Source organism: Lucilia cuprina, chromosome 4, assembly GCF_022045245.1.
Source record: "Lucilia cuprina isolate Lc7/37 chromosome 4, ASM2204524v1, whole genome shotgun sequence".
Taxonomy (NCBI): Eukaryota; Metazoa; Arthropoda; class Insecta; order Diptera; family Calliphoridae; genus Lucilia; species Lucilia cuprina.
The window spans coordinates 95,723,137-95,747,900 of NC_060952.1; the positions used below are offsets into that span (position 1 = coordinate 95,723,137).

General features: G+C 29.5%; 1 protein-coding gene across 10 annotated transcripts in view; it reads right to left on the reverse strand.

Moving 5' to 3' along the window:
• LOC111685943 (chloride channel protein 2) overlaps positions 1 to 24,764 on the reverse strand; it is a 35,323-nt gene that overhangs the window by 1,215 nt on the left and 9,344 nt on the right. Inside the window, exons 1-15 of one of the 10 annotated variants that reach the window (XM_046948495.1) lie at positions 20,462 to 21,096; positions 8,993 to 9,100; positions 6,350 to 6,515; positions 6,158 to 6,286; positions 4,245 to 4,378; positions 4,008 to 4,164; positions 3,733 to 3,943; positions 3,562 to 3,663; positions 3,244 to 3,478; positions 2,071 to 3,183; positions 1,859 to 1,906; positions 910 to 1,443; positions 742 to 801; positions 497 to 529; positions 181 to 414 (exon numbers count right to left, since the gene is read on the reverse strand). In XM_046948495.1, the coding sequence (XP_046804451.1) occupies positions 181 to 414; positions 497 to 529; positions 742 to 801; positions 910 to 1,443; positions 1,859 to 1,906; positions 2,071 to 3,183; positions 3,244 to 3,478; positions 3,562 to 3,663; positions 3,733 to 3,943; positions 4,008 to 4,164; positions 4,245 to 4,378; positions 6,158 to 6,286; positions 6,350 to 6,515; positions 8,993 to 9,100; positions 20,462 to 20,785 (3,588 nt within the window). In that variant the 5' untranslated portion in view covers positions 20,786 to 21,096. Of the gene's footprint in view, positions 1 to 180; positions 415 to 496; positions 530 to 741; positions 802 to 909; positions 1,444 to 1,858; positions 1,907 to 2,070; positions 3,479 to 3,561; positions 3,664 to 3,732; positions 3,944 to 4,007; positions 4,165 to 4,244; positions 4,379 to 6,157; positions 6,287 to 6,349; positions 6,535 to 8,992; positions 9,101 to 14,110; positions 14,601 to 20,461; positions 21,097 to 24,764 lie in introns of those variants that run through there. The other 9 variants (XM_046948500.1, XM_046948496.1, XM_046948499.1 and 6 more) reach the window with 9 other exon arrangements.

Below are 24,764 nucleotides of genomic sequence, written 5' to 3' on the forward strand. Positions count from 1 at the left end.
CTATAGACTAGACTATAGACTAGACTATAGACTAGACTATAGACTAGACTATAGACTAGACTATAGACTAGACTATAGACTAGTCTATAGTCTAGACTATAGACTAGATTATGGACTAGACCATAGACTAGACTATAGACAAGTTTTTAATCAATTCTCTTAATTAATTACAATTCTTACCTCTTTAAGACCGACCACACCCACTAAACGGCCAATTTTGGTAACATAGGCATGATTGATGCCGACCATAGAGAACAGGGAATGAACTTTGAGTATGGAAGTACGTTCGACCAATTGAAATGGTGAGGGATCGATATGAACATTAGCTTTGTCCAAATCAATAGGCTTTTGCATTTCTTCCATTTCCCATTTCTTTTGATCTTCCGGTGACATATCGATGACACGTTCTCGAGGCTACAAAGTTAAACAATAACAAAAAATTATATGAAAAAGGTAAAATAAATCCCCAATCAATTCATTTGTATAACCCACATACCAATCTAACTTTTTTAATACTGCTTTTATAGGACTATATATAAGAATTTTATACATTACATACATACAGTTTGTTTTTTAAGTGAATAACAGTAGAAAATAAAAGACAGGAAATAGAAAAGAAAGAGAAAACAAAATATACATTAAAATGTGTGATCTACATAAAAACCAGAACCATTAGTATGAATTAAGTTATTAGTAAAAACAATAAAAAACATTTTTTACTGCATTTCTCAAAGCACCTACCATGGCATCCTCATGACTTCTTAAATCTTGACTTCCCATAAAACTCTTTTCCTTTTCAAGCTGCAGCATGCATTTAGGGGGAAAAAGCAGAGTTTTAAAAACAAAACCTACCAATTTTCTTCATATTTTTCAATATAAATTTTAGACAAATTCATCTACTCAACCTACCTCATCTAGAGGCTTTTCGGTAAGATCGTTTTCTTTATTACTTAATTCAGCATTACTCTCATTTACATTGTCATTCTCTTTTTTTAAATTTCCTTTTTCATTTACACTTTCCAAGGTTCCCTTATGATTGGGCATTTGCTGGGGAGGCGGCTTTGTCTCCTCTAATTGTTGAGCTTGTTTTAGAATAGTTTTTAGATTATCATGTTTCTTTAGAATTGTTTTAATCGAAGGTTTATTGATTTGATTCTCTTTTGTATTTTCTAATACTTTAGCGTCAAATTCTGCCTCTGTGAGATTGTGATAGTAGGCATCTTTACTAATTTTGTTATTTATCAATATTGATCTTAAAGGTTGCAATTCGGGTGTAGTTCCGGGTGAGATTTCTTCGTTTGCTGTATTGAGCTTATTATTTTTGGCATTTCTTTTACTTTGATCGTGAATTCTTCTCCATTTGGAAGTGAAAGTTTTGGTGGTGGTTAAATGATTTAAGTGGACTTTTTCTTGTTGTTTGAGCTGGGTACCGCCTGGTACTTGCTTGCAAATATTTAATTTTGCAATTGAATTTTTTAGTAAATAATACAGTGAGTCATGTATCGGAGGAATGAAATGATGAGATATTCTACCAGAAAAAATATTAGAATTAAACTAGAACTGAACTAGAACTGAACTAGAACTGAACTAGAACTGAACTAGAACTGAACTAGAACTGAACTAGAACTGAACTAGAACTGAACTAGAACTGAACTAGAACTGAACTAGAACTGAACTAGAACTGAACTAGAACTGAACTAGAACTGAACTAGAACTGAACTAGAACTGAACTAGAACTGAACTAGAACTGAAATAGAACTGAATTAGAACTGAACTAGAACTGAACTTGAACTAGAACTAAACTAAAATGAATACAATGTTAAAAAGGGAACATGCAGTTTATTTCTAAAACAATTACCATATATTCAGTTGTAACATCTGATCCCTCAGATGAGGTTTGTGCTTGCTTTGTAATTATTATTAAAAATAAGTTTTATTAATATTTAAACAAAACACACATTAAAAAATATTATAAATATTTGAAAATGTATTAAAAACATAAACCATGCAAAACCACAACCAAAAGCGAACAAAAAAGTACATAAAAATGTAAAGAATTACAAAACTCACCAATTGAACTTTTTTCGATATGCCCGGTGTACTGGGTGTCCTGTGCACCGACGGAGTACCCGGTGTCATATCGCCCGCACTAGTGGCGGCCGATATATTGCCCGCATCTCCTGCGGCCGGTTGAACATCTTGCAAGGTGGTAGATTTTTTAAATATCGCCTCAAAGGCATTGCGTATGCGGTATTCGGTGCCAGTTATCGTGGTATATGGCGTTATGTTAGGACTGTGTAATGAGGTAGGTGCGAAGGCTTTAAGATTAAAGGAATTTGTCTTTTTCAAAATCGATTTGCGAGGTTGTAAAGTATTATTTAAAGATTCTTGTTTCTTTTTGGGTGGTAACATTTCATCGTTGGCTATTTGACGCAAACTTATGATATCGGGAGCAGGCAGAACCTCAAAACGTGAGGGACGTCTCATTTTCTGTTCAGCCTCAAGTTTTTTGCGCTCCTCTTCGCGGGCTCTCTCTTCGGCTTCCTTATGCCATTTTTGTGCCATTTCCATACGTTTCTCGCGGCCAATATGTTTCTCTATCATTTTAATAAGTTCATAGCGTTGTACGGAACCCAGTAAGATCATATTATCGGGATTATCTACCAAGGGCAGGGAACGCAAGGTTTTATTGGCTTTTAAAACTTCTTTGAGTTTTTGATATGAAATATTCTGCCAAATATACTTGACATCACGCACCATAAAATCTTCTACATATATGCTGTACATGCCCGAGGAAGAGGGCAATAAATCGGGCAGATAGGGCAATTTTTTAATTAAAATAATGCTATCATACATGGACGGTTGCAGAAGAGCAGCTATGGCATTGGCAATAAGCACAGCTATCATAACAGGCACTACATGAGTTATCTGGCCAGTCATTTCGAACACTATAACAGCTACAGAAACAGTATGGGTAACAGCTCCTGAGAAAGCGGCTGCCCCCACAACAGCATAACCCCCTGGGATTATAGGTGAAAGACGGCCACCATAGCGCACACCTGAAGGAAACCACAGATGCATACTTTCACCTATTAAACGTCCCAGACCGGCACCAATTTTAAATACGGGAATAAAAATACCCGAGGGAACTGGTATGGTGGAAGCCACAATAGAAAATAGAAACTGAAAGAAGACAAGTTTTCGTTTAGCTAAAGATATATAAATATTTGAGGTTAGAATTACCGTGAATAGCACATAACAGGATAAATTGATGAAAACATTTGTGTAGGGTGTCATCCAATGCGTAACAATGGCTGCCTGTTCCACCGTCAAATAATCCTGACTCCAAGTGAAATTGCTAAACAATTGTGTGACCTGTTCGTGGGTGCCCAATTCACCGGCAATAAATTGTCCAGTGCCTAAGGGAAAGGATAGAGTTGAAACCAATAAAGCCAAGAAACCGGGATACAAAAAGCGACTGGAAAACGAAATTTGAGAAATAAAAGATAAATTTTGATGTCGAATTTTTAGTAAATTTAAGAATTTTAAAATTCTACTTACTTTTTCTGTAAAAATTTATTCATTTTCTTATTTGAACGCATAAATAACACATAACGACGATGGACCCAAACGTAAGCAGCACCGCCTAAACCACAAACAACACTAAAACGTAAAAAAAGTACGAAAATAAAGAAAAAATCCTTAAGAAAGTATCAACGTATACAAACTCACCCCATTAAAGCGAAAACAAATAACTCCTGAGGATCAAAAGGAAATTCGGTGGTGAAATTAGTTAAAAATACCGCACGCACTGTATCGGCATTTTGAAACCAAACGGCCAACAAACGAAAAACGGTAGCACCACAAACGGCCGCAAAGAAACCACGCCAATAATTGCGCACAGCAAAATAAGTGGTAGTTACTTCTATGCTAAACAAGACACCTGCGATATTGCAAAAACAAATATTCTTAGTTTAAAGATGATTTCATTACAATTCTAAACTTACCTCCTACGGGTGCTGCAAAACAGGCGCCTACTCCCACGGCACAGGCGGCTGCTAACATTTCTGAATTACGCGATTCATTTTCATAGATACCTTGGAATGATGTTACTAGCTTACTTAATAATTGTGCTACAATACTTGCTATATGTACGAATGGACCCTAGAAGTTGGATGGAATATTTTTTTTGATGAGTTTATTCCAAAAAGTATGCATGAGATTTTACCAATTTAAATACTTACTTCCTTTCCTAATGGCATACCACTGCCCAAAGTTGCCGTTAAACCAACAATTTTGGCCACTAATGTTTTAAATGTTAAATATTCTTTTAAGGCCACACCACGTAAAATTGTTTTCATTTCGGGTATACCGGAACCTAGTTAACAGAAAATTTGATTGGGTATTTAACAAAACAAAATTTTACACAAAAAGCAATAAAGAAAACCTTTAAAACTAAATCAAAACAATTGCATGCAGTTTGTTAGTAGGCTTAAAAATAAATTCAGGGGCATACTTTTAGGCTTATGTGTTAGTAGAAAAATAACGTTTGCAAATACTGTAAACTTGGCATTACTGAAAATGTAATGATATTTCAGCAGCAACAATGTATGGCATCATTGTTTATAGGCTGAAACAGCGATGCCATTTTTGCGACTAAACCTTTGTTCGATTTGTTGCAATATTAGTGCATTTACGAACGTTTTTCTACTAATATCATAAAGTAATTAATAAATTAATATTTTCAGGGTTTAATAAGTTAGTTTTAGTCCTTTACAGTTCTGAAAAAAAATATATATTTAAAATAGGGTTCTATAAATCGACTTTCGAATAATCGAACAATTAACTTTTTGTCGATGAGTCGAAGTCGACTATTTTGTTCCAAAATGAAAAAAGTCGAATTTATAAATAAAAGTCGGAAAAAAGTCGAAAATAGTCGGAAAAAGTAGAAAAAAGTCGGAAAATCGAAAAAGATAGAAAAAAGTTGAAAGAAGTCGGAAAGTCAAAAAATCGAAAAATGTCAAAAAATCGGAAATTCGAAAAACGTCGGAAAAAGTCGAATAGTCCGAAAAAAGTCTATTTATAAAATACTAAAAGTAGACTTTTAATTAAAGAAAAAAGTCGTAAAGTGGGAAAATCGGCTTTCTTTAAAATCGAAATTAGTCGGAAAAAGTAAAAAAGTCGGAAAATCGAAAAAGGTCGGAAAAAGTTAAAAGAAGTCGGAAAAAGTAAAAAAATCGAAAAATGTGGAAAAATCTGATATTCGAAAAACGTAGGAAAAAGTCGACTAGTCCGAAAAAGTCTATTTTTTAAAATACTAAAAATCTGAAAGTAGATTTTTAATTAAAGAAAAAAGTCGTAAATTGGAAAAATCTAAATTCCTTAAAATGCAAAAAGTCGAAAAGTAGATTTTTAACTAAATGCAAAAAGTCGACTTTTAACTAAATGAGAAAAGTCGACTTTTGGTTTCAACTATAGAACCCTAATTTAAAACATCTAAATAATGGCTCCAAACAATGTTAAATTCAGATAATGTAATCTTAATGGTAGATTTGGCATTTAGGTTTCGTAATGTTTAATTTTTTCAGCTTTTTTTATACAAGAACGATTATTGGAACAAATTATTTGTTTAATCTTATACCATATTTCCATGTTCAGTTGAATTACTTAATTCGGCCTTTGAATGACGATAGCCAATTAACCCGTTTCGGAAAAATTCGAAAAAAGTAAAAAATAGTCGAAAAAAGTCCAAGGAACTATTCTTTTTGGATTGATTGAATTAAAACCTAACAAAGTGGCCATATAACGTTTATTTACATTATTAATTTATGGCAACTCTGCGTTACAGAGGTGATTTTTTTACGATGTATTAAAAATTTAGTTTGAACAATATTTTCATTAAAAATTCTAAAAATATAAGTAATTTGAAATATTTATAACCATTAAAGTAAAGTAAGTAAGTAAAAAAATTTAGTAGTTTATAGAAAATTGTTAAAAAATAAGAAAAAACAAATGTGATTAGATTAAAAACTACAATTACAACAAAATTACTTTACTTAAATGTTTTTAAATTAAAGCTTAAATACAAAAAATAACTAATTTAGAAATAAATACAAATATTAATTATTGAAAAAATAAAAAAAACGATCCAACTTACCTATACTTTGTGGTGCTATTAAATGTACAAAACCAGCGGAGAATAAAATCAAACAGACAGGCAGGGAAACCCAGGCAAAATATTGAGCTATAGGTTGTGAGGTTAAATCGCGATATAACCAAACACGAGCTAAAAAATGAAAGAGTTTTAGTTAACAATTCAAAAAATCCTTTATTTTTAATTTTTACTTACCACTGGTACATATTGAAATGCCCTTGTCCATGACATACGATAGCAGGGCCATTATAATACCTAATAAGGCTAAAAATACCCAATCTTCCCCAAGACGGGCAAATGTATGTTTCCATATCCATGATGCTACTTTAAATGCACGTGATTTGCGTTTACCTAAGAGTTCCTGAAAGTATTTCCCAGTTCTGCTACTTTATAATCAATTTGTTTTAATTTAAATTTTTGTTTTTTTTGTTTGTTTTCAATATAGAGAGAAAAAAAGTTAAAGAAATAGAGAAAGATAGCAAGAAAATGGTGGCAACAATGGTACGAAATTTAACAGTATTGAAATAAAGCGTTTTTAGCAAAATTAGCTTTCTGAAGATTTTGAAAACAATTTTAGTTTATTGCATTTAATTTGTTAAAGAAAACACTGAAACGGCTCATGACATTAGTGAACTGGTCAAAATCGGTTATATGTCACGTCATCTTAATCGTCGGATACATGCCGGAAAGTTTGTAACACTGATCCCAGATAGAGTGTCTTGGTTAAGCGGAACATTACAGGAATATCCGTAGGAATCCGTTGCTAAACGGATAACTCTTAATTGGGGGATAAAAGTGTGGGGTTCTATATCGAATCTCCAGCAACCAAACTATACCCAATCACAACATTAGGTTTATGCAGAAGTCCAAACAATAGCAGAATGCGTAAATTGGATTATAATAAGTTGCACGCCTGTAAGGCCCAACATAGGTAAGGTTTACATTATAAGGGTATCAGGCTACTCGGGGGGCGAATGTAATAGCTATTAAGGGACGCAACAAGGTAGAATTAAAAAAATGTTCGAGAGAATCTCATAAGGAATCTTGAATTGAATACGGTGGATAAAGGTGAGCAGACCTTAATCAAAATCAGCAAGCCTTAGGTTAGTATGATGGTACGTATTCTGAGTAGACACAAAGGATTAAGATCATGCATCTTTCTTCTCGCGAGTGTAAACAAACATGATGCCACTGTGCTGCCAGAAATTTTGGCAGAGAAATTAAGCTAATTTAGCGATTTTATAATAATAAGTAGGGAGTAGGGGTAATTATGGGTCTATCCTTATAAACGTTGGTAGAGGAATTTTCGTCTACTTCAAAGTTATTTATGTATAATTTAATCGTGTTATTAGTGTTTATAATGAAATTTTGACCTTAAAATGACTTCTGAAGGGGAGTTTGTAGGTTGAAGTCCGATCATTAAAAAAATCGGTAGTGTCATTTGAAGTTCTATTAAATTAAGTTTTGCCGTTTATTTGCTGACATAATAGTACATTTAACGTAATTATGAGCCCAAGGGCTCTATTCGAAGGGTACCGTTGTATGGGGGATAGGTAAAATAATGGACCCATTTTCAATAGCGTTCGTCCTTGGACCAAGAGAAAAGTAAGTAAGTCGAATTGCATTAAATTATCTCGTGTGCACAAGATTTACATGAACACACAGACAGACAAACGGACGGATAAAGCTAAATCGACTCAAAAAGTGATTCTGAGGTGATTGGTAAATTTGGGGGTGTAGGACCAATATTTTTGGGGGTGTTACAAACATCAGCACAAACGCATAATACCCTCCTCACTATATATTGGTGTAGGGTAAAATTAATGTAATGGATTATCATACAATGTTTAGGGTCAATTTTAAGATGAAGGATTAGGGATTAAATTAAAATTAATCCTCCAAAGTTGTTTTTGAGTACTCAATTAGTTAATTTTGTTTGATAGTTTAAGCGCCCAATGGAGGTGGTTTAAACTTGAGAAAGAAATGCAAAAGTGTAAGCAGCTGATGTTTAATTTATTTATAAGTATAAATTATGGGGACTTCACAATATATATTTTTGTTTTAAATTTAAGTTTTCATTAATTTTCAATTGTCTTTCTCTTTTTTTATAAAACATTCATTGTTTTGATAACAAACAATGTTTATTTTTGTATGGCAACCCTGCGAATTTCAGTCTTGTACTCAAAAACATCAAAGGGAATAAACATCAGATTAAATTTATTTTTAGATTAACTAATCTGACTATTAATTGACATTTGATTACCAACTCAAAAACCTGCTCTTAATGAATTCAAATAAATGTAAAGTCTAAGGTTTTGGCAACAAAAGTACCTCAAAAAAAAAACGCTTTATTTCAACACTGTTTTTATTAAACCACAAACGGAATAGAAATATTTAAAAAAATAAATTCAACTAAACTACTAAATTTGTATTATTAGAACTAAAAAAAATATAAACATATCTAATAATTTCTAAAATATATATCAGCTGTATAAATTGACTTTATAAATGACTTTGAAATAAAAATACAAATATTTAGTTAAAATACAAGCTAATTTTACAAATAAATATTTAATGCAGGTTTTACTTTAATTGAATTTTTTAATAAACTATTAAAAGAAATCTACTACGTCATTTAAATAAAAATAATAACATAACTTTATATTTATTTTTTTATATGTTTACCTTAAAAATATTGTTCGCTTATTGTTTATATAATTTTTTTAAATATTATTATTATTTTCTTGTTTAATCCAGTGTTTGTTTTAAAGAATAGTTGTTTTTAGTAAAAAAAAAGTGATAAATAGGAAGTTAATAGTATTCTTATCTACAACTTACCTTATTCCTCTGTTTGTCCTCCAATTTTCGTCGTTTTTCAAGTAATTTGAGTTTTCTGGCTTCATCTTTGGCAAATTCTCCTAAATCTTTGGTATAACGGCCATACATCTATATAAAAAATTATTGAAAACAATTTATTAATAAATTTGTAATTAGAAATTATTAGAAAAACTAAATAGTTTTCTTTAGAAACTATTGTCTATTATTAGAAAAATTATTAAAATTTCTGTTGAAAAGAAATTACTTTAGAATTTTTATTTTATAAATCGAAAGTAATAAATTTCTTGTTTTATGAGTTTCCAATATATGAACAATAATAAAAAGAAAATCTTTTAATAATTTATTGATAATATAGAAAACGTAAAACCCAGAAAAATGTTTAAATAAGAATTTAAATAAATATTTAAAACTACAAAGGAAAAGCACAGCTTTCTAAAAAAGTGTGGCATCCTAAAACTGTGATGCCAAACTTGCTGTTCTTTGCGCTATGCTGCAATGTTGTTCTTTAAATGCTTTTAGTTTTTACATATTAAACTTCTTTAAATCGGGCAAATCAATCTTAAGTTATATTAAAATAAGTGCAACCATCGCTTTATAATAAATAGATATTAAATTGATTTAATAAATCTATCTCAATATTTTGCTCATCAATATATCGGGTTAATGAACATTTAAATCACATACATTTTTGTTTTTTGCAAACAAAACTTACTCATTCTCTAAACTAACTCGAACATAAAATATCCCAATTGCTTTTTTCCAATTTACTTCTGTTGCCATCAGCATCAAATAGGAACTGAGCAATATTTGTGTTTATGAATTTCTTATAAATATTCTATATATGTATATGTATAAAAGACAGCAGACGTCATTAAATGACATTGAAAAAGATTTTAATTTAAAAATAATTTTGCACATAAACAAACGGAAAATCCACCAAATCTTAATTAGTGTCGTTGAATTCTTTTCGAAAACTAGAACATTTGCTGGGTTATGTCCAGACGTTTAGTTTTATTCTTGACTAATTTTGAATGGCTATAAATTATACTAGTAATTTATTTCTATTTTAATAATGCTAATACAATAGTTTGATTAGTTTAAAATTACAAGTATAAATCATTTTATATTAGTTTTGTTCTCATTTTTAAAAATTTAGTTAAAAAGATGATATAATAAAGTTTTTTTTGTTAATTCGTAAAAAAAATCATTAAATATTTAGTTTTATCGCTCTAATTGTGAAAATTGTCCACTGTCATATGAGGGAAGTCATAAAACCGATAGATAGATAGATAGATAGATAGATAGATAGATAGATAGATAGATAGATAGATAGATAGATAGATAGACAGATAGATAGATAGATAAATAGATAAATAGATAAATAGATAAAAATAGGTAGTATATAGTCTGCTCTATCATCCAGTTTATAGTCTAGTCTATAGTCTAGTCTATAGTCTAGTCTATAGTCTAGTCTATAGTCTAGTCTATAGTCTAGTCTATAGTCTAGTCTATAGTCTAGTCTATAGTCTAGTCTATAGTCTAGTCTATAGTCTAGTCTATAGTCTATAGTCTAGTCTATAGTTTAGTCTACAGTCTAGTCTATAGTTTAGTCTATAATCTAGTCTATAGTCTAGTCTATAGTCTAGTCTATAGTCTAGTCTATAGTCTAGTCTATAGTCTAGTCTATAGTCTAGTCTATAGTCTAGTCTATAGTCTAGTCTATAGTCTAGTCTATAGTCTAGTCTATAGTCTAGTCTATAGTCTAGTCTATAGTCTATAGTCTAGTCTATAGTTTAGTCTACAGTCTAGTCTATAGTTTAGTCTATAATCTAGTCTATAGTCTAGTCTATAGTCTAGTCTATAGTCTAGTCTATAGTCTAGTCTATAGTCTAGTCTATAGTCTAGTCTATAGTCTAGTCTATAGTCTAGTCTATAGTCTAGTCTATAGTCTAGTCTATAGTCTAGTCTATAGTCTAGTCTATAGTCTAGTCTATAGTCTAGTCTATAGTCTAGTCTATAGTCTAGTCTATAGTCTAGTCTATAGTCTAGTCTATAGTCTAGTCTATAGTCTAGTCTATAGTCTAGTCTATGGTCTAGTCTATAGTCTAGTCTATAGTCTAGTCTATAGTCTAGTCTATAGTCTAGTCTATAGTCTAGTCTGTAGTCTAGTCTATAGTCTAGTCTATAGTGTAGTCTTTAGTCTAGTCTATGGTCTAGTCTATAGTGTAGTCTTTAGTCTAGTCTATAGTGTAGTCTTTAGTCTAGTCTATGGTCTAGTCTATTCTATAGTCTAGTCTATAGTGTAGTCTATAGTCTAGTATATTGTCTAGTCTATAGTCTGGTCTTTAGTCTAGTCTATAGTCTAGTCTATAGTCTAGTCTAAAGTCTAGTCTAAAGTCTAGTCTATAGTCTAGTCTATAGTTTAGTCGCTGTGGGATGAACCAAACGTAATGTGACGTGGGCTAAATTACATTAAACATCTCCTTTTGATAATACCCCACGTTTTTTCAGTATATTCTAACATTATAAGATTATCAAGGTCTAATTGCATGTAATTAAACCGATTTTTTAACTCTATATCTAAAACTATTTGCCAAACTGTTTTACTTTATTTTTAAAAATTTTTATAAAAAGAAAATTAAACTAAAATAAAATAACAAATTAGCATTTTATGCATTTTAATTTTGAAATGTGGACAAAACAAAAGAAACAACAGCAATAATAATAAATAAGAAAAAAACACACACACATAACAATTAAAAAATGGCAAAGTATACGACAACAAAAAAACGTAAATAAATAAAATTTTAAAAATAGTTCAGTTTCATAGAATAAATAAGTAGTAGATAGGAGGAGAAAGAGAAAGAAAAATAGACTAGAAGAGAGCTAGTGACGTTTTAATTGTTATTGTTTTAAAACAACAAAAAAACACATGTGTAAATAACCGTAATTACACATAAACAAACAAAATGGCAAATTATTATTGTTTGGTTTTTTGTCGACATTGTAAATTTTAGCAGGAGGCAGGTTTTATTTTGTTGCAATTAAAAGTTTTATTAGACGGTATTTTATTAAAGAAATACATGATTACATACTAGTTAGTGTCAATATTAAATATGTATTTCCTTTCATTAGCTAAGTAAATAATATGAGTTTTAATAAATTTTTATTTTACAAATAGAGTGTTGATTATTAGAAATGTTTACAAAGTGTTAGGAAATCAAGGGAACTTGTCTGAAGGGAAAAATATTGAAACAAAAGTATTGAAATATTTTAATTTAATTGAAATTTTATCATTTTATTTGCAGTTTCTTTTGTAATTTGTTTATTTAATGAGTTTGTTTTGTTATTGGCCTTTGTAAATGGTTTATTTTAAAAATATTGTTTAGTTTAAGGTCTCTTTTCATAAAATTATTGTTTATATATAAAAGTAGCCATTAATAAGATACTAGAGCGTATAATTAACATGAATTATTGTTAAGTATACGTCTTCATTGAATGGTTTATTAATATAATGATGGATGTAAAGAAAAGAAATTGTAAGTTTTTTTTTTAAATTTTTAGATTTTAAAGGTCAGATCATTACGAGTGTAATGATTAATATTCAAAATCTAAAAATTTAAGTTTATATTAATTTATTTCTTACTTTATTTATATATTTTTCATTATTAGCTAAAATGAATTCATGAATGAAACATCTTTTAGCACTTTATGCGTTTTTTTTGTTTTGCCAAAAAAAAAAGTCCGACAGCGCTGTTTAGAGATTTTCAGAGTTTGTAAACAACTCTTAGTTGCATAAAGTAGTATTAGTAGTAATTATTAAGTAATGTCAACTACATTAATTGTTAGGCTGTTTTAATTACTATATAAAATAAATATTAATTATTTCTATTAATTCTATATTTATTTCATTAACACCTAATTAAACCTCTTTATTATTGTTTTTATTAGCCTGAGTGTGTTTACAAATATTTAAATTTTGCAATTTGTTATAATTGTATTCATTTGTATATGTATGTTTGTATGTATGTGTCCGTTTGTCTGCTTGTTATAGAAGAATATTTTTCTTGGCAAAGTTCCTTTTTTCAAAAGCAGACAAGTATTTTTTTTTTCTTTTTTTGTCATGTTGCATTTTTATATTTGTTTCTTTAATTTTTGTGTAGAAAAACATGTGAAATTTTTATATATTTATATTTAATTCATAGACCTGACTGTAAATATTTCGTAAATAAAATATTTAGGTTTCTGTTTTTTTTTTCGTTTGTGATTATTGTTAAATTTAAAAGGCAACTACGGGGGACATACTCTTGTTCGGAACAGACTTTCAAAAACAGACATTTGCAATGGCAGTGACATACAAAATAATATTAAATAAAAAATAAAGAAAAATAAATAAATTTAAAAATAAAACCAAGTGATTTCAAGTTTGTATTTTAAGGCATTTATTAAATTTTTGCTTTTTATTTATTTGCACTCATTCTCTACTATTTGTTTTCAAATAGAAATGCTTGAAAAATTAAAATTAATTTAATAAAAATATTAAAGTTTATTAAATTTATTATAGAAAGTGGTTTTGTAGTTTTCTTTTGAAATATGAATTTATTAAAATTAATATTGTTTTGTATTGCAAAAAATTAAAAATATAAACTTCTATTATTCTAAGAAAATAGCCATAAAAATAAATGGTATATATAAACTATGTTCTATATTAGATTTAAGTCCTATTTGATACCAAATTTAAGACAGAACTGAAAATCAGAACTGAGACAGAATTGAACTAGAACTGAACTAGAAATGAACTAGAACTGAACTAGAACTGAACTAGAACTGAACTAGAACTGAACTAGAACTGAACTAGAACTGAACTAGAACTGAACTAGAACTGAACTAGAACTGAACTAGAACTGAACTAGAACTGAACTAGAACTGAACTAGAACTGAACTAGAACTGAACTAGAACTGAACTAGAACTGAACTAGAACTGAACTAGAACTGACCTAGAACTGAACTAGAAATGAACTAGATCTAAACAAAATAGGTCTGACTCTTTGTGTTTTCCAGTGGATGTTTACTATAAAACCTTTTCAATTAAACTCAAGTTTAACCTTATCCACTTACATGATAGAAAGCCTCAATTTCGACTTCAACTTGCGTTTTGTACTCATGATAGCTGTCGGAACTAACACGACGTGAATAACCCGATGCGGTGGCATCGTCTAAACGTGCCGCTGATTCCGCAGCTGATATCGATGATGATGAGGCGGCGGTCTGACGTTCTTGTTTCAAATAATCATCACGATTTATTAACAACTCCGGCTCAAAAGCATATTCACGTATATATTCATCTTCGGATTCTTCAGCGGGTGGTATATTTTTGAACATGTAAAAGAACTAGGTTTAAAAAAACCCTCAAAACGAACAAAAGTAAAACTAATGAAAAAGGCGTGCATGTGGTATAGAAGGCTGATAGTTGGTATTTTCTTGGTCACGCATTTATGCTCGTTGAGCTAATTTCTTTTTAAGGTTAGAAATTGATTTATTTTGTTTTTTTTCTAGATATGTTTTAAAACTAGTTGTAATTGTTGTAAATTTAGTATTTTAAAGGTTTTTTGTTTGTTTAAATTTCTTATATAATTTATTTAGTGAAAAAATTATGATTAATTTTTGTATGATGCAGCATAAATGCACCTGGTTTTAACATGCAAAACATGTTGTTTTTTAATTTTCTTTTTGAAAATTCATAATTTTTTATCTGTTTTAGATCACTTTTTTTTGAAAATTTTACATTATCTTTGCAATAATTTGTTTTTTTTAATATAAATTTATTAATATTTTTTTGTAAAATTTTGTAATTAAACAAACCCAATTGCTTTTATGTGTCACATTAATTTTTATTATTTCAAAATCTTTTCTTTTTTTTCTGCTAAACAAATTTTATTATGATCTGCAGCTTTTGTATAGTATAAAAATTACATTTTTAATTTTAGCAAAAATTTCTTAATATTTTTAAAATTTCTTTTTAAAGGTTAATTTTTATAAATTTTTTAAGGTTAGACCTTTTAGCTGAAACACTATGGATTCTTTATTGGGATTTAAATTTTTCCAATACATTTTAACTATTGTATTTATTGATTTTTTTAGTTAAAAATTTATTACATAAAATTCTGAATAAATTTAGAAACATTAGCTTTTAATCCATTTTTTTAATTATTTTTTTTTTTAATTTGAAAACTTTTTTTATTACTCCCGTTTTTAAAATTTAAATACTATTTGTTTTTATAATTTTATTTTTTTCAAATATTGTTCTTCTATGTTCTAATATTTGCGAAAACTTTGAGAAAACTAAAAACATTCGTTGAGCTTTTTCTTCTTGTTGGTGGAAAATTATTATTGAAAAACACACAAAACCCGAAAAATATTACAAGAAGAAAATCCAAGAAGTATTAGACAGAAAATATTAAGAATAAAGAATTATTTTAAATGTTTGTTACTCGTCGTAGTTTATTGTTTTGTCTGTGTTTTTTATTTTTGCATTGCAAACGATATTTCGTTGAAATAATATTCTTTATATTTTTGAGATTCTTAATGTTATAGATCCCCCTTGAGGGCTAACAGCGAGTACAAGAACAGAAAAGAATAAAAAAAAATACAACAAAATGTTTCATTAATACTCGTAAAACATAAATTGTTTTTAAAACAATGTTTTCTTTAATAAATTGCTACAGTTCTGATCGACAATTTAGGGACAGTGTTTAAAATTAATGCTAATATATAATTTGATATCTAGCACAACCTGATATTCTTCATTCCACAGTTTAGGCCACAGTCATATTCATAATCGGGACTATAGACTGCTCTATAGTCCAGAATATTGTCTACTCAATATTCGAGACTATAGTCTAACCTATAGTCCAGACTACTGTCTACTCTATAGTCAAGACTATAGTCCACCATATAGTCGTGACTATAGTCCACCATATAGTCGTGACTACAGTCTACTCTATAGTCGAGACTATAGTCTACCCTATAGTCCAGACTATAGTCTACCCTATAGTCCAGACTATAGTATACCCTATAGTCCAGACTATAGTCTACCCTATAGTCCAGACTATAGTCTACCCTATAGTCCAGACTATAGTCTACCCTATGGTCCAGACTATAGTCTACCTTATAGTCGAGACTATAGTCCACCCTATAAACCAGACTATAGTCTACCCTATAGTCCAGTCTATAGTCTACCCTATAAACCAGACTATATCCTGCTCTATACTCCGGGCTATAATTTAGACTATAGTTTACTATAGTTTACTCTAGTCGAGACTATAGTTTACTTTATAGACCAGGCAATAGTCTACTTTATTGTTCAGACTATAATCTACTCTATGGACGAGGTTGTAGTCTACTTTATACTCGAGACTATAGTCTTATTGTATAGTCCATGTTATACACAACTCTATAGTCCAGACTATAGTCTTCTCCTTAGTCCAGACTATACTCTACTCTATATTCCACACTATAGTGTGATCTATAGTCCTTACTATACTTCAGACAATATTCTGCTCTATAGTTCGGACCTTATTCTGCTCTATAGTCCAGACTATAGTCTTCTCCTTAGTCCAGACTATACTCTACTCTATAGTCCACACTATAGTGTGATCTATAGTCCTTACTATACTTCAGACAATATTCTGCTCTATAGTTCGGACCTTATTCTGCTCTATAGCACAGACTATAGTCTGATCTATAGTCCAGACTATAGTCTGCTCTATAGTCCAGACTATAGTCTGCTCTATAGTCCAGACTATAGCCTGCTCTATAGTCCAGACTATAGTCTGCTCTATAGTCCAGACTATAGGCTGCTCTATAGTCCAGACTATAGTCTGCTCTATAGTCTTGACTATAGTTTGCTCTATAGTCCAGACTATAGTCTGCTCTATAGTCCAGACTGTAGTCTGCTTACTCTATAGTCCAGACTATAGTCTGCTTACTCTATAGTCCAGACTATAGTCAACTTTAAAGTCTATACTATACTTGCTCTATAGTTCAGACTATAGTTTACTATATAGTCAAGACTATAGTCCAGACTAAGCATTCATATAACTTTACTAAAAAACACTAAACCTGGTCACCTTAAGAAATAATATAATAATTAAATAAAATAAATTTTGTAAAATGAAAAGAAAAAATTTGCCCTTTACCTTCACATTGTTAAGAACTAAAGCTAAAGACATAAGCAAAATATAATATTTATTATAAACAATTTTCTTCAACTACTTATATTCTATTTAAACAATAAAGAATAAATAGAAAATATTATTTTTGAAAAATTTTTACAAATAGGAAAATAATAAAAATTTTTTTTTAATTATAATACGATTATAATCATAAAAATTGTTTCTTTGTTTTAATTTCTTTCTTGCATACTTTTTCAAAATCATATGAATTTTAAAGTGTTAAAAGAATATGTTGAAAATTAAATTCCTATATTTTTTTTAAAAGAATTAGTCTGTGCTTAAAGCTTCTTTCTTGTAGATTATAGGTGTGTGTGTCTGTGTGTGTTTGTGTTTTTTATTTAAGAGGCAATAATAAACAATAATTTTCGTATTAATACTTTATAAGAAAGAAAAGAAACCTATAGAGGCAATCAAATTAAAATATATTTATTTGAGTAGAAAAAATAATGAAAACAAGTTTGTTTAAGATTTCCTATAATAATTTATAAACATTTTAAACGAAAAATTTCAATACAAATTTATAGATAAATATAAATATAACAAGGTGTTAATTGATGGCTTTGTACATAGAGTGAAGCAAAAAGAAAAATTAATAATAAACTAAATTTATGAATTTTTAAAAAATTAAGAGTTAATGTTAAAATGTTAAAAAACGGTCTTAGGGCCTTATTCATGACAATTTATGAATGGGGTATGAAGCAAACTTTCCAAAAAAAAAAAAAATTGTTTTATAAGGCCCTTATTGGGCTGTTTTATAGTCTTGATCTATAGTCTGTCTTATGGCCCAAAAATTGTCTATTCTATACTCAAGACAATAGTCTGGTTGTAGGTTGTTACAAGAGTCAGTTTTATAGTTTTTATAGAAATCTATTCTATAGTCGCATGTATAGTCTGCTCTTTAGTAAAGACAAAAGTCTGCTTTTTTATCGATTGTCATAAGTAGTATGTTAGAATGGATAAGGAATAGTTCGTTTCATTGTCTTGAAAAAAATCTGCTCTATAGTCCAGACAATAGTCTGTTTCATAGTCCAGGCTACTGTTTGCTCTATCTCTATCTAGTCGAGACAAAAGTCTGTTCTATAGGCGAGACAACTATACAGTTTATTATAGTTTTGATAATAATAAGTTTTGATGTTCTATAGTCGTGTGAACAATCTGCTCTATAATCAAGACGATAATATGCTTTAGATTCAAGCCTATTCTCTGATCTATAGTCGGAATAATATTCTGCTTAATAGTCCAATCAATAGTCTAGTCAACAGTCTGGTCTATATTAAAAGCTCTTCTTTGCAGTCGCGACACTAGTCTTTACCGGTATAGGCTTGATCTATAGTTTGATCTATAGGTTAGGTAATAGACTGCTCTACAGTCGAGATCTGATAATAGTATACTCTATATGTGAAACAATAGTCTATTCTACAGTATAGATATCATTCTAATCTAAGATCAAATGTGAAGTTTGCTCTATAGTCCAGACATTTGTATGTTCCATAATCAGGACTACAGTCTGCCTTATAGTAATGACAATAGTCGAGACAATAGCATTTTCTATAGTCAATTAATAGGTTTATAAATGAGACAAATCGAGATATTAGTCTCTTCTATTAATGCTCTTCTTTATAGTCGAAAGACAATAGTCTCTTTAATATTTTTGATAACAGTTTGATCTAAAGTCGAATGTGGAGTTGGCTCTATAGTTGAGATATTAGTATGTTCCATAATTAAGACCCTATTGTAAGGAAAATAGTCTAATAGAGACAATAGTCAATTCCATAATCGAGTCTATAGTCGAGACAAGAGTCTGTTGTATAGTCAAGAAAATGGTCTATAGAAGAGACAAATCGAGATAATCACCCCTATCGCCAATCAACATTTAATGTGAAATATTTTTCCTTTTCAATCTTTTCATTCACTAAGACCTGGTTCACACTAGAATTTTTTTTTTTTTTTTTTTTTTTGTTAAACTTTTGATTTTTTTGTGTGAGAGAAAGAGAAAGAAATATCAAGCATCTCTTTCTCTCACACACAAAATCAAAAGTTTCTCAACAAAAGTTTTCTAGTGTGAACTAGGTCTAACTTGTTTGTCGTGAAAAAAATTTGCCTGTTGTGAAATTTGTTAATGGATTTTTGTAAACATTGATCAGCTGTTACATACAAAATCAACTATTGTGAATGAATTGTTCACAACAAGTTCACGATGGCAACTTTCTCTTTAAGGGGAATGATAATTTCAAAGGAACAAAAATTTTACTTCTATTGACGATAGAGATGAATATGTAATATGTTCGAGGAATTTTCTTCTCTATAGCCGAGACAATAGTCTTTTCTATATTCGTGAAACTAGTCTGTCTACAGTCTTCTCCATAGTCGATATTAGTAAGGACAATAGTCTAGACGAAGCAATTGTCTATTCTACGGTCTAGTTAATAGTCTGTTCTAGAGAGTTCTACTATTATCTTTAGTGAAGTTAATAGTTCGATCTATATTCGGTATGTTCTAGAGAGTTCTATAGTCGAGACAATTGTTTGTTCTATAATCATGGGTCCAGACAATAGTTTCTTTTATAGGCGTGTCAATTGTTTTCTCTATAGTCGATGACAAGGGTCAATTTGCCTTTATTAAATCTAGCTCTAAAGTCCAAATAACAGTCATCTCTATAGAGGAGACAATAGTCTCAAACTAAGTCGAGACTATATATTAGTCTATAGATGAAACCATTCGATCTATAGTCCACGCTATAATCTTATTTACATTATAATCTACAAAATTGTGTAGACTACAGTCGAGTCAGGTTTATAGTCAAGACTATATACAAACCAAGATAATAATCTTATCTATACATAGCTGACATCATAATCGGCAATATAGCCTATACGATATTCGATGTTGTAGTCTGCTCTATAGTCAAGACTATAGTCCAAACTAAAGTATTTTCTATAGATTATAATACACAGAATAATTGTTATATTTGCGCTGGTTAAAAACTTTGTTGTCTCGAACAATTTGAAGCACTTTTCTGAGGACACTTTTTGTTCAAACAAGAAGCACATTATTCAAAACTTTAAAAATGTTTTTTTGATTTTAAAGATATGTTTTAAATAAAATTATATTTCCCCTCTCAGTAACATACACTTCTTAAAATTTTTCTTAAAAAAAAAACACTTTTCTATTAAAATTTCAAATTATTTAAAAAGGATTTTTTTGTTTTGTTTTTTTTCTATATTTTAATGCTTACAGCAGTATCGAGATAACCAAAAGAATCATCATCATCTGATGATGAATCAGAGTCACGACCGTGTTCAGCTGGCGGTGGGCAAGGATAAAATGCTTGCGATTTAATGCGTGGCTGTCGTTGGGCATGTCGCAATTCTTCCTCCATTGATGTTGTACTACTGCGTCGCTGGCGTAACTGATGAATAAATTTCTCAAAATCAGCCCATTCAGAATCGACTTGTTCGACATTTTCTTCACCGAATTCCTCATCATGTATAATGCGTTCAACATGCTTTTGCATGCGATCACGTTCGCGTTCCCGTTCTCTATCGCGTAAATAAACCATTTTTTTTTGTTGTTTGTTACAATATTAATAATAAAATCAATAATATTGAGCGAAAATTTTTCAATAAATGTTATTGTTTTTTTTGTTGTTGTGTCTTTTGTTAAATAGGCAATTAACTGTTTTGTTTTTTTTTTGCAAAGTAGTTAAAATTAATGTTTAAATAATTGTCTCAATTGATGTCGAAATTTTGTCACATTCATTCATCAAAAGATACAAAATATTTATTAAATTGTTTTGCTATTAAATATAATACATTTTCTATGTTTTTTCTTTGGTTTACAGTTAATGGCGTTTTTTCGTTTTTTTTTTTATGAAATTTCTTTTTTTAATATATAATTTTTTTATTAATTTTCTTTTTTTTTTTTGTAAATCTTTCGTGTCTCGTTTTTTTTTTTGCTTAAGATATCATTTAAACTTTTCAACGTTTTCAACTCAACTAAATAAATTTTTAAGTCATTTGAAATTTCTTTAATAAATGAGGTTTAAATTTCAAATTACTTCTCCCCAAGATCCCCCCCAAAAGTGATCATAAATTGAGCTTTAACTCAAAATTTTCGCACGTAATTTGAGTTGTTTAAATAAAAAGATCTTTAACCCCAAAAGATTTATGTTTATTCTGTAAAAGCTACAGATAGTAACTTGATTCTTTGTTTAACTATTTGAAAATGTAACTGAATACAATAAAAAATGAAAAAAAAAAAGACAAAAATAATTTTATAATGAAATTTAAATCTCTAGTATAGAGAAAATTCTTAGATCAACCATGCAGGCAGGCAGGCGTTTAAGTTTGAGTTTAAATAATTTAATTGAGTCAAAAGTGTTATTTCTTATTACTGTGTGTATCATCTTCTTCTTCTTCTTTGGTTTTATATATATTTTTTTTTACTTATACACTACAATCCCAACCCATCTCATCTCAATTTCAATTTTTTTTCTTAATAATTTTCAAATTTACTTTTGTTCATACAAATGTTTACTTAGAGTGGGTTTAAATATGTTTGCTGACTTTATTGGCGGCCGGTTGATTCTACTCTTTTATAATATTTATTTTATTTTTATTAAATTCATTAACTTAACCATTTAACGCCTGTGTAAATGCTTGAATGGTTACACTGAGCAAAATTAAAGTAAACATATTTCAACAAATGCTTAAAGCACCGATTTACAGTAATAATTAATACTTAAAAAGAGTTGACTTTAAATAGTTATATTTAGTTCACTATAATCGAAAATATACTCAACTATATAAAGTATAATCAGATGTGTAGTGAAGACAATAGTCTGAACTATATTTAGAAGGACCGATTTGTACAAATATCAAATATATAGTTCGTTTTTTGGTTATACATATTTAATGTCTTTTCTGTAGTTGATTCTACACAGTAATCTATAATATGATCTATACCCAACTATCCAGACTCTAAACTGATCTGCAGTGAAGACAATAATGTAATCTTTATAAAGAAGGACCGATTTACAGAGTCGGGATTATAATCTAATATTAAGTCGAAACTAGTGGCCTCCGGTAGGTTAGTGTTCTAGTTTGGTAGACCGGTCGGTGGTCGGTTCGATTTCCACCCGTTAGCACTGGTTAAGGAGCGCACAACAGGTCCGATAGAGGCCTAGGTGTATTTCTTAGGATTTAATGTGTATATCTCCCCCTTTTCAAACTAACTAACTAAAGTCGAAACTAGGATCAAATCTGTGGATTTTAGATAAAAGCATAATCTTTAGTCCGAATTACTGTATTTTTTTACTCTAATCTGTAAATGTGTCAGTTTACAATCTATAGAAGAGACTATAGTCTATTATATAACATATAGTTTTATCTACTCTATAGCATATAGTCTTATTTGTAGTCCAGACTAAATTTAAATCTACAAATACACCTATCTCCTCGGGCCTGTTGTGCGCCCCTTATTTCTTATCACTATTAGTGACTACATAGTCGACACTATTGTTTATATAATCTATAATCAAGATCATTAGTCTATTCTGTAGTCCAGCTGGCATTCTAATCTCTGGTAAAATCTATAGTCATGGCTACAATCTAATCTAAAGCAGAGACTCTATTCTACTGTAGTTTAATCTGTTGTCGAGTCTCAAGGTTCTATATATCTATAATTTAGACTATGTATATACGGCCTACGGTCTATAGTTAGACTATTGATTTTACTATTATCGAATCTATGTTCTAATATATAAGCGACATCATAGCTTAATCAATAATCTAGTACATTATTAAGACTAAAGTACAAACTGTAGTAGAGTAGGTACATAAGTATTAGGGTTCTATAAATCGACTTTCGAATAATTTCGACATTTTGTCAAAAAAAATGATGTCGACTATTTTGTTCCAAAAATGTCGATAACTTGACAACTCGGCTATAGAAAAAGTTGAAAAGTCGAATTTGTAAATAAAAGTCGAAAAGTAGGAAAGAGTCAAAAAAGTGGGAAAATGTCGAAAATTCGAAAAACGTCAGAACAAGTCGAAAAGTCGAAAAAAACCGAAAGAATTCGAAAAACGTCGGAAAACGTCGGAAAAAGTCGAAAAATATAAAAAAGTTAAAAAGTCGACTTTTAATTAAATGGAAAAAGTCGAAAATTCGACTTTTAACTAAATGCAAAAAAGTCGAAAAGTCGTATTTTCGTCGCAACTATCGAACCCCAGTACTAGTCGACTATTTTGTTCCAAAAAAAGTCGATAACTCGACTATCGTCTGTGAAAAAAGTCGAAAAAAGTCAAAAAAAAGTTAAAAAGTCGAAAATAGTCGAAAAGTCGGAAGAAGTCAAAAATAGTCAAACAGTCGAAAATAATTAAAAATCGAAAAAAGTCGAAAATCGTCGACAAGTCTGAAATGATCGAAAAGTCGAAAATAGTCAAAAAGTCTGTTATTGTCGAAGAGTCGGAAATAGTGGAAAATAGCCGATAAGTCGAAAAAAGTCGGAAAAAGTCAAAAATCGTCGACAAGTCTGAAATTATCGAAAAGTTTAAAATAGTCAAAAAGTCTGTTATTGTTGAAAAGTCGGAAAAAGTAGAAAAAAGTCGAGAATAGTCGAAAAGTTAAAAATTCGACTATTTAGTCAAAAATAATAAAAAAAATAGAAAAGTCAAAAAAAGTGGAAAAGTCGACTATTTACAAAATACTAAATGTCGAATAGTCTAAAAGTCGACTTTTAACTAACTGAAAAAGTCCAGAAGTCGAAAAATCGACTTTGAGTAAAATGCAAAATGTCTAAAAGTCGACTTTTAACTAACTGAAAAAAGTCGAGAAGTCGAAAAATCGACTTTGAGTAAAATGCAAAAAGTCGAAAAGTCGACTTTTAACTAAATGAAAAAAGTCGAAAATTCGACTTTTCGTTTCAACTATAAAACCCTAGCTAGTAGATTTGTTAAGAAAACTTAAAGTTTTATGCAACCCAGAGGAAAAATTTGTTAAAACAATGATGTCCATAAACTGCTTTTACAAACGCCTAATAAATTTTGTTTTTTAATAATAAAACATACAAGATATTAACAATTTTCTAATGGCACTTAGCTTTAAATGTTATTCTTCATTGTGTGGGCTTATTATTATAGATTTTTTTATTTATTAATATATATTTTTTTTTGTTTAAACAATTCTCTTTTTTTATTACTTCTTTATATAGATAATTAGCATATATTTGTTTATTTAGCATTTAGTTTTTGTGTTATTTGTGTATGTATATTGATAACACAAAAAGTCTTAATAAATAATTAATAGAATTTTCATGATTTCGTGACTAGCAGAGATGGATAAAAAAGGATATATTAAGTAAATAATTAAATAAAGAAATAACAAAGAACTTTATCAAAAAGTAAGTCAAAATTATTTTTAAATCTTTATCTATTTTTATACACTACACCACTATAGTGGAGATGGTAGTATGCGTTTGTGCTGATGTTTGTAACACCTAAAAATATTGATCGAACACACACCTTAAAGTGTAACAATTG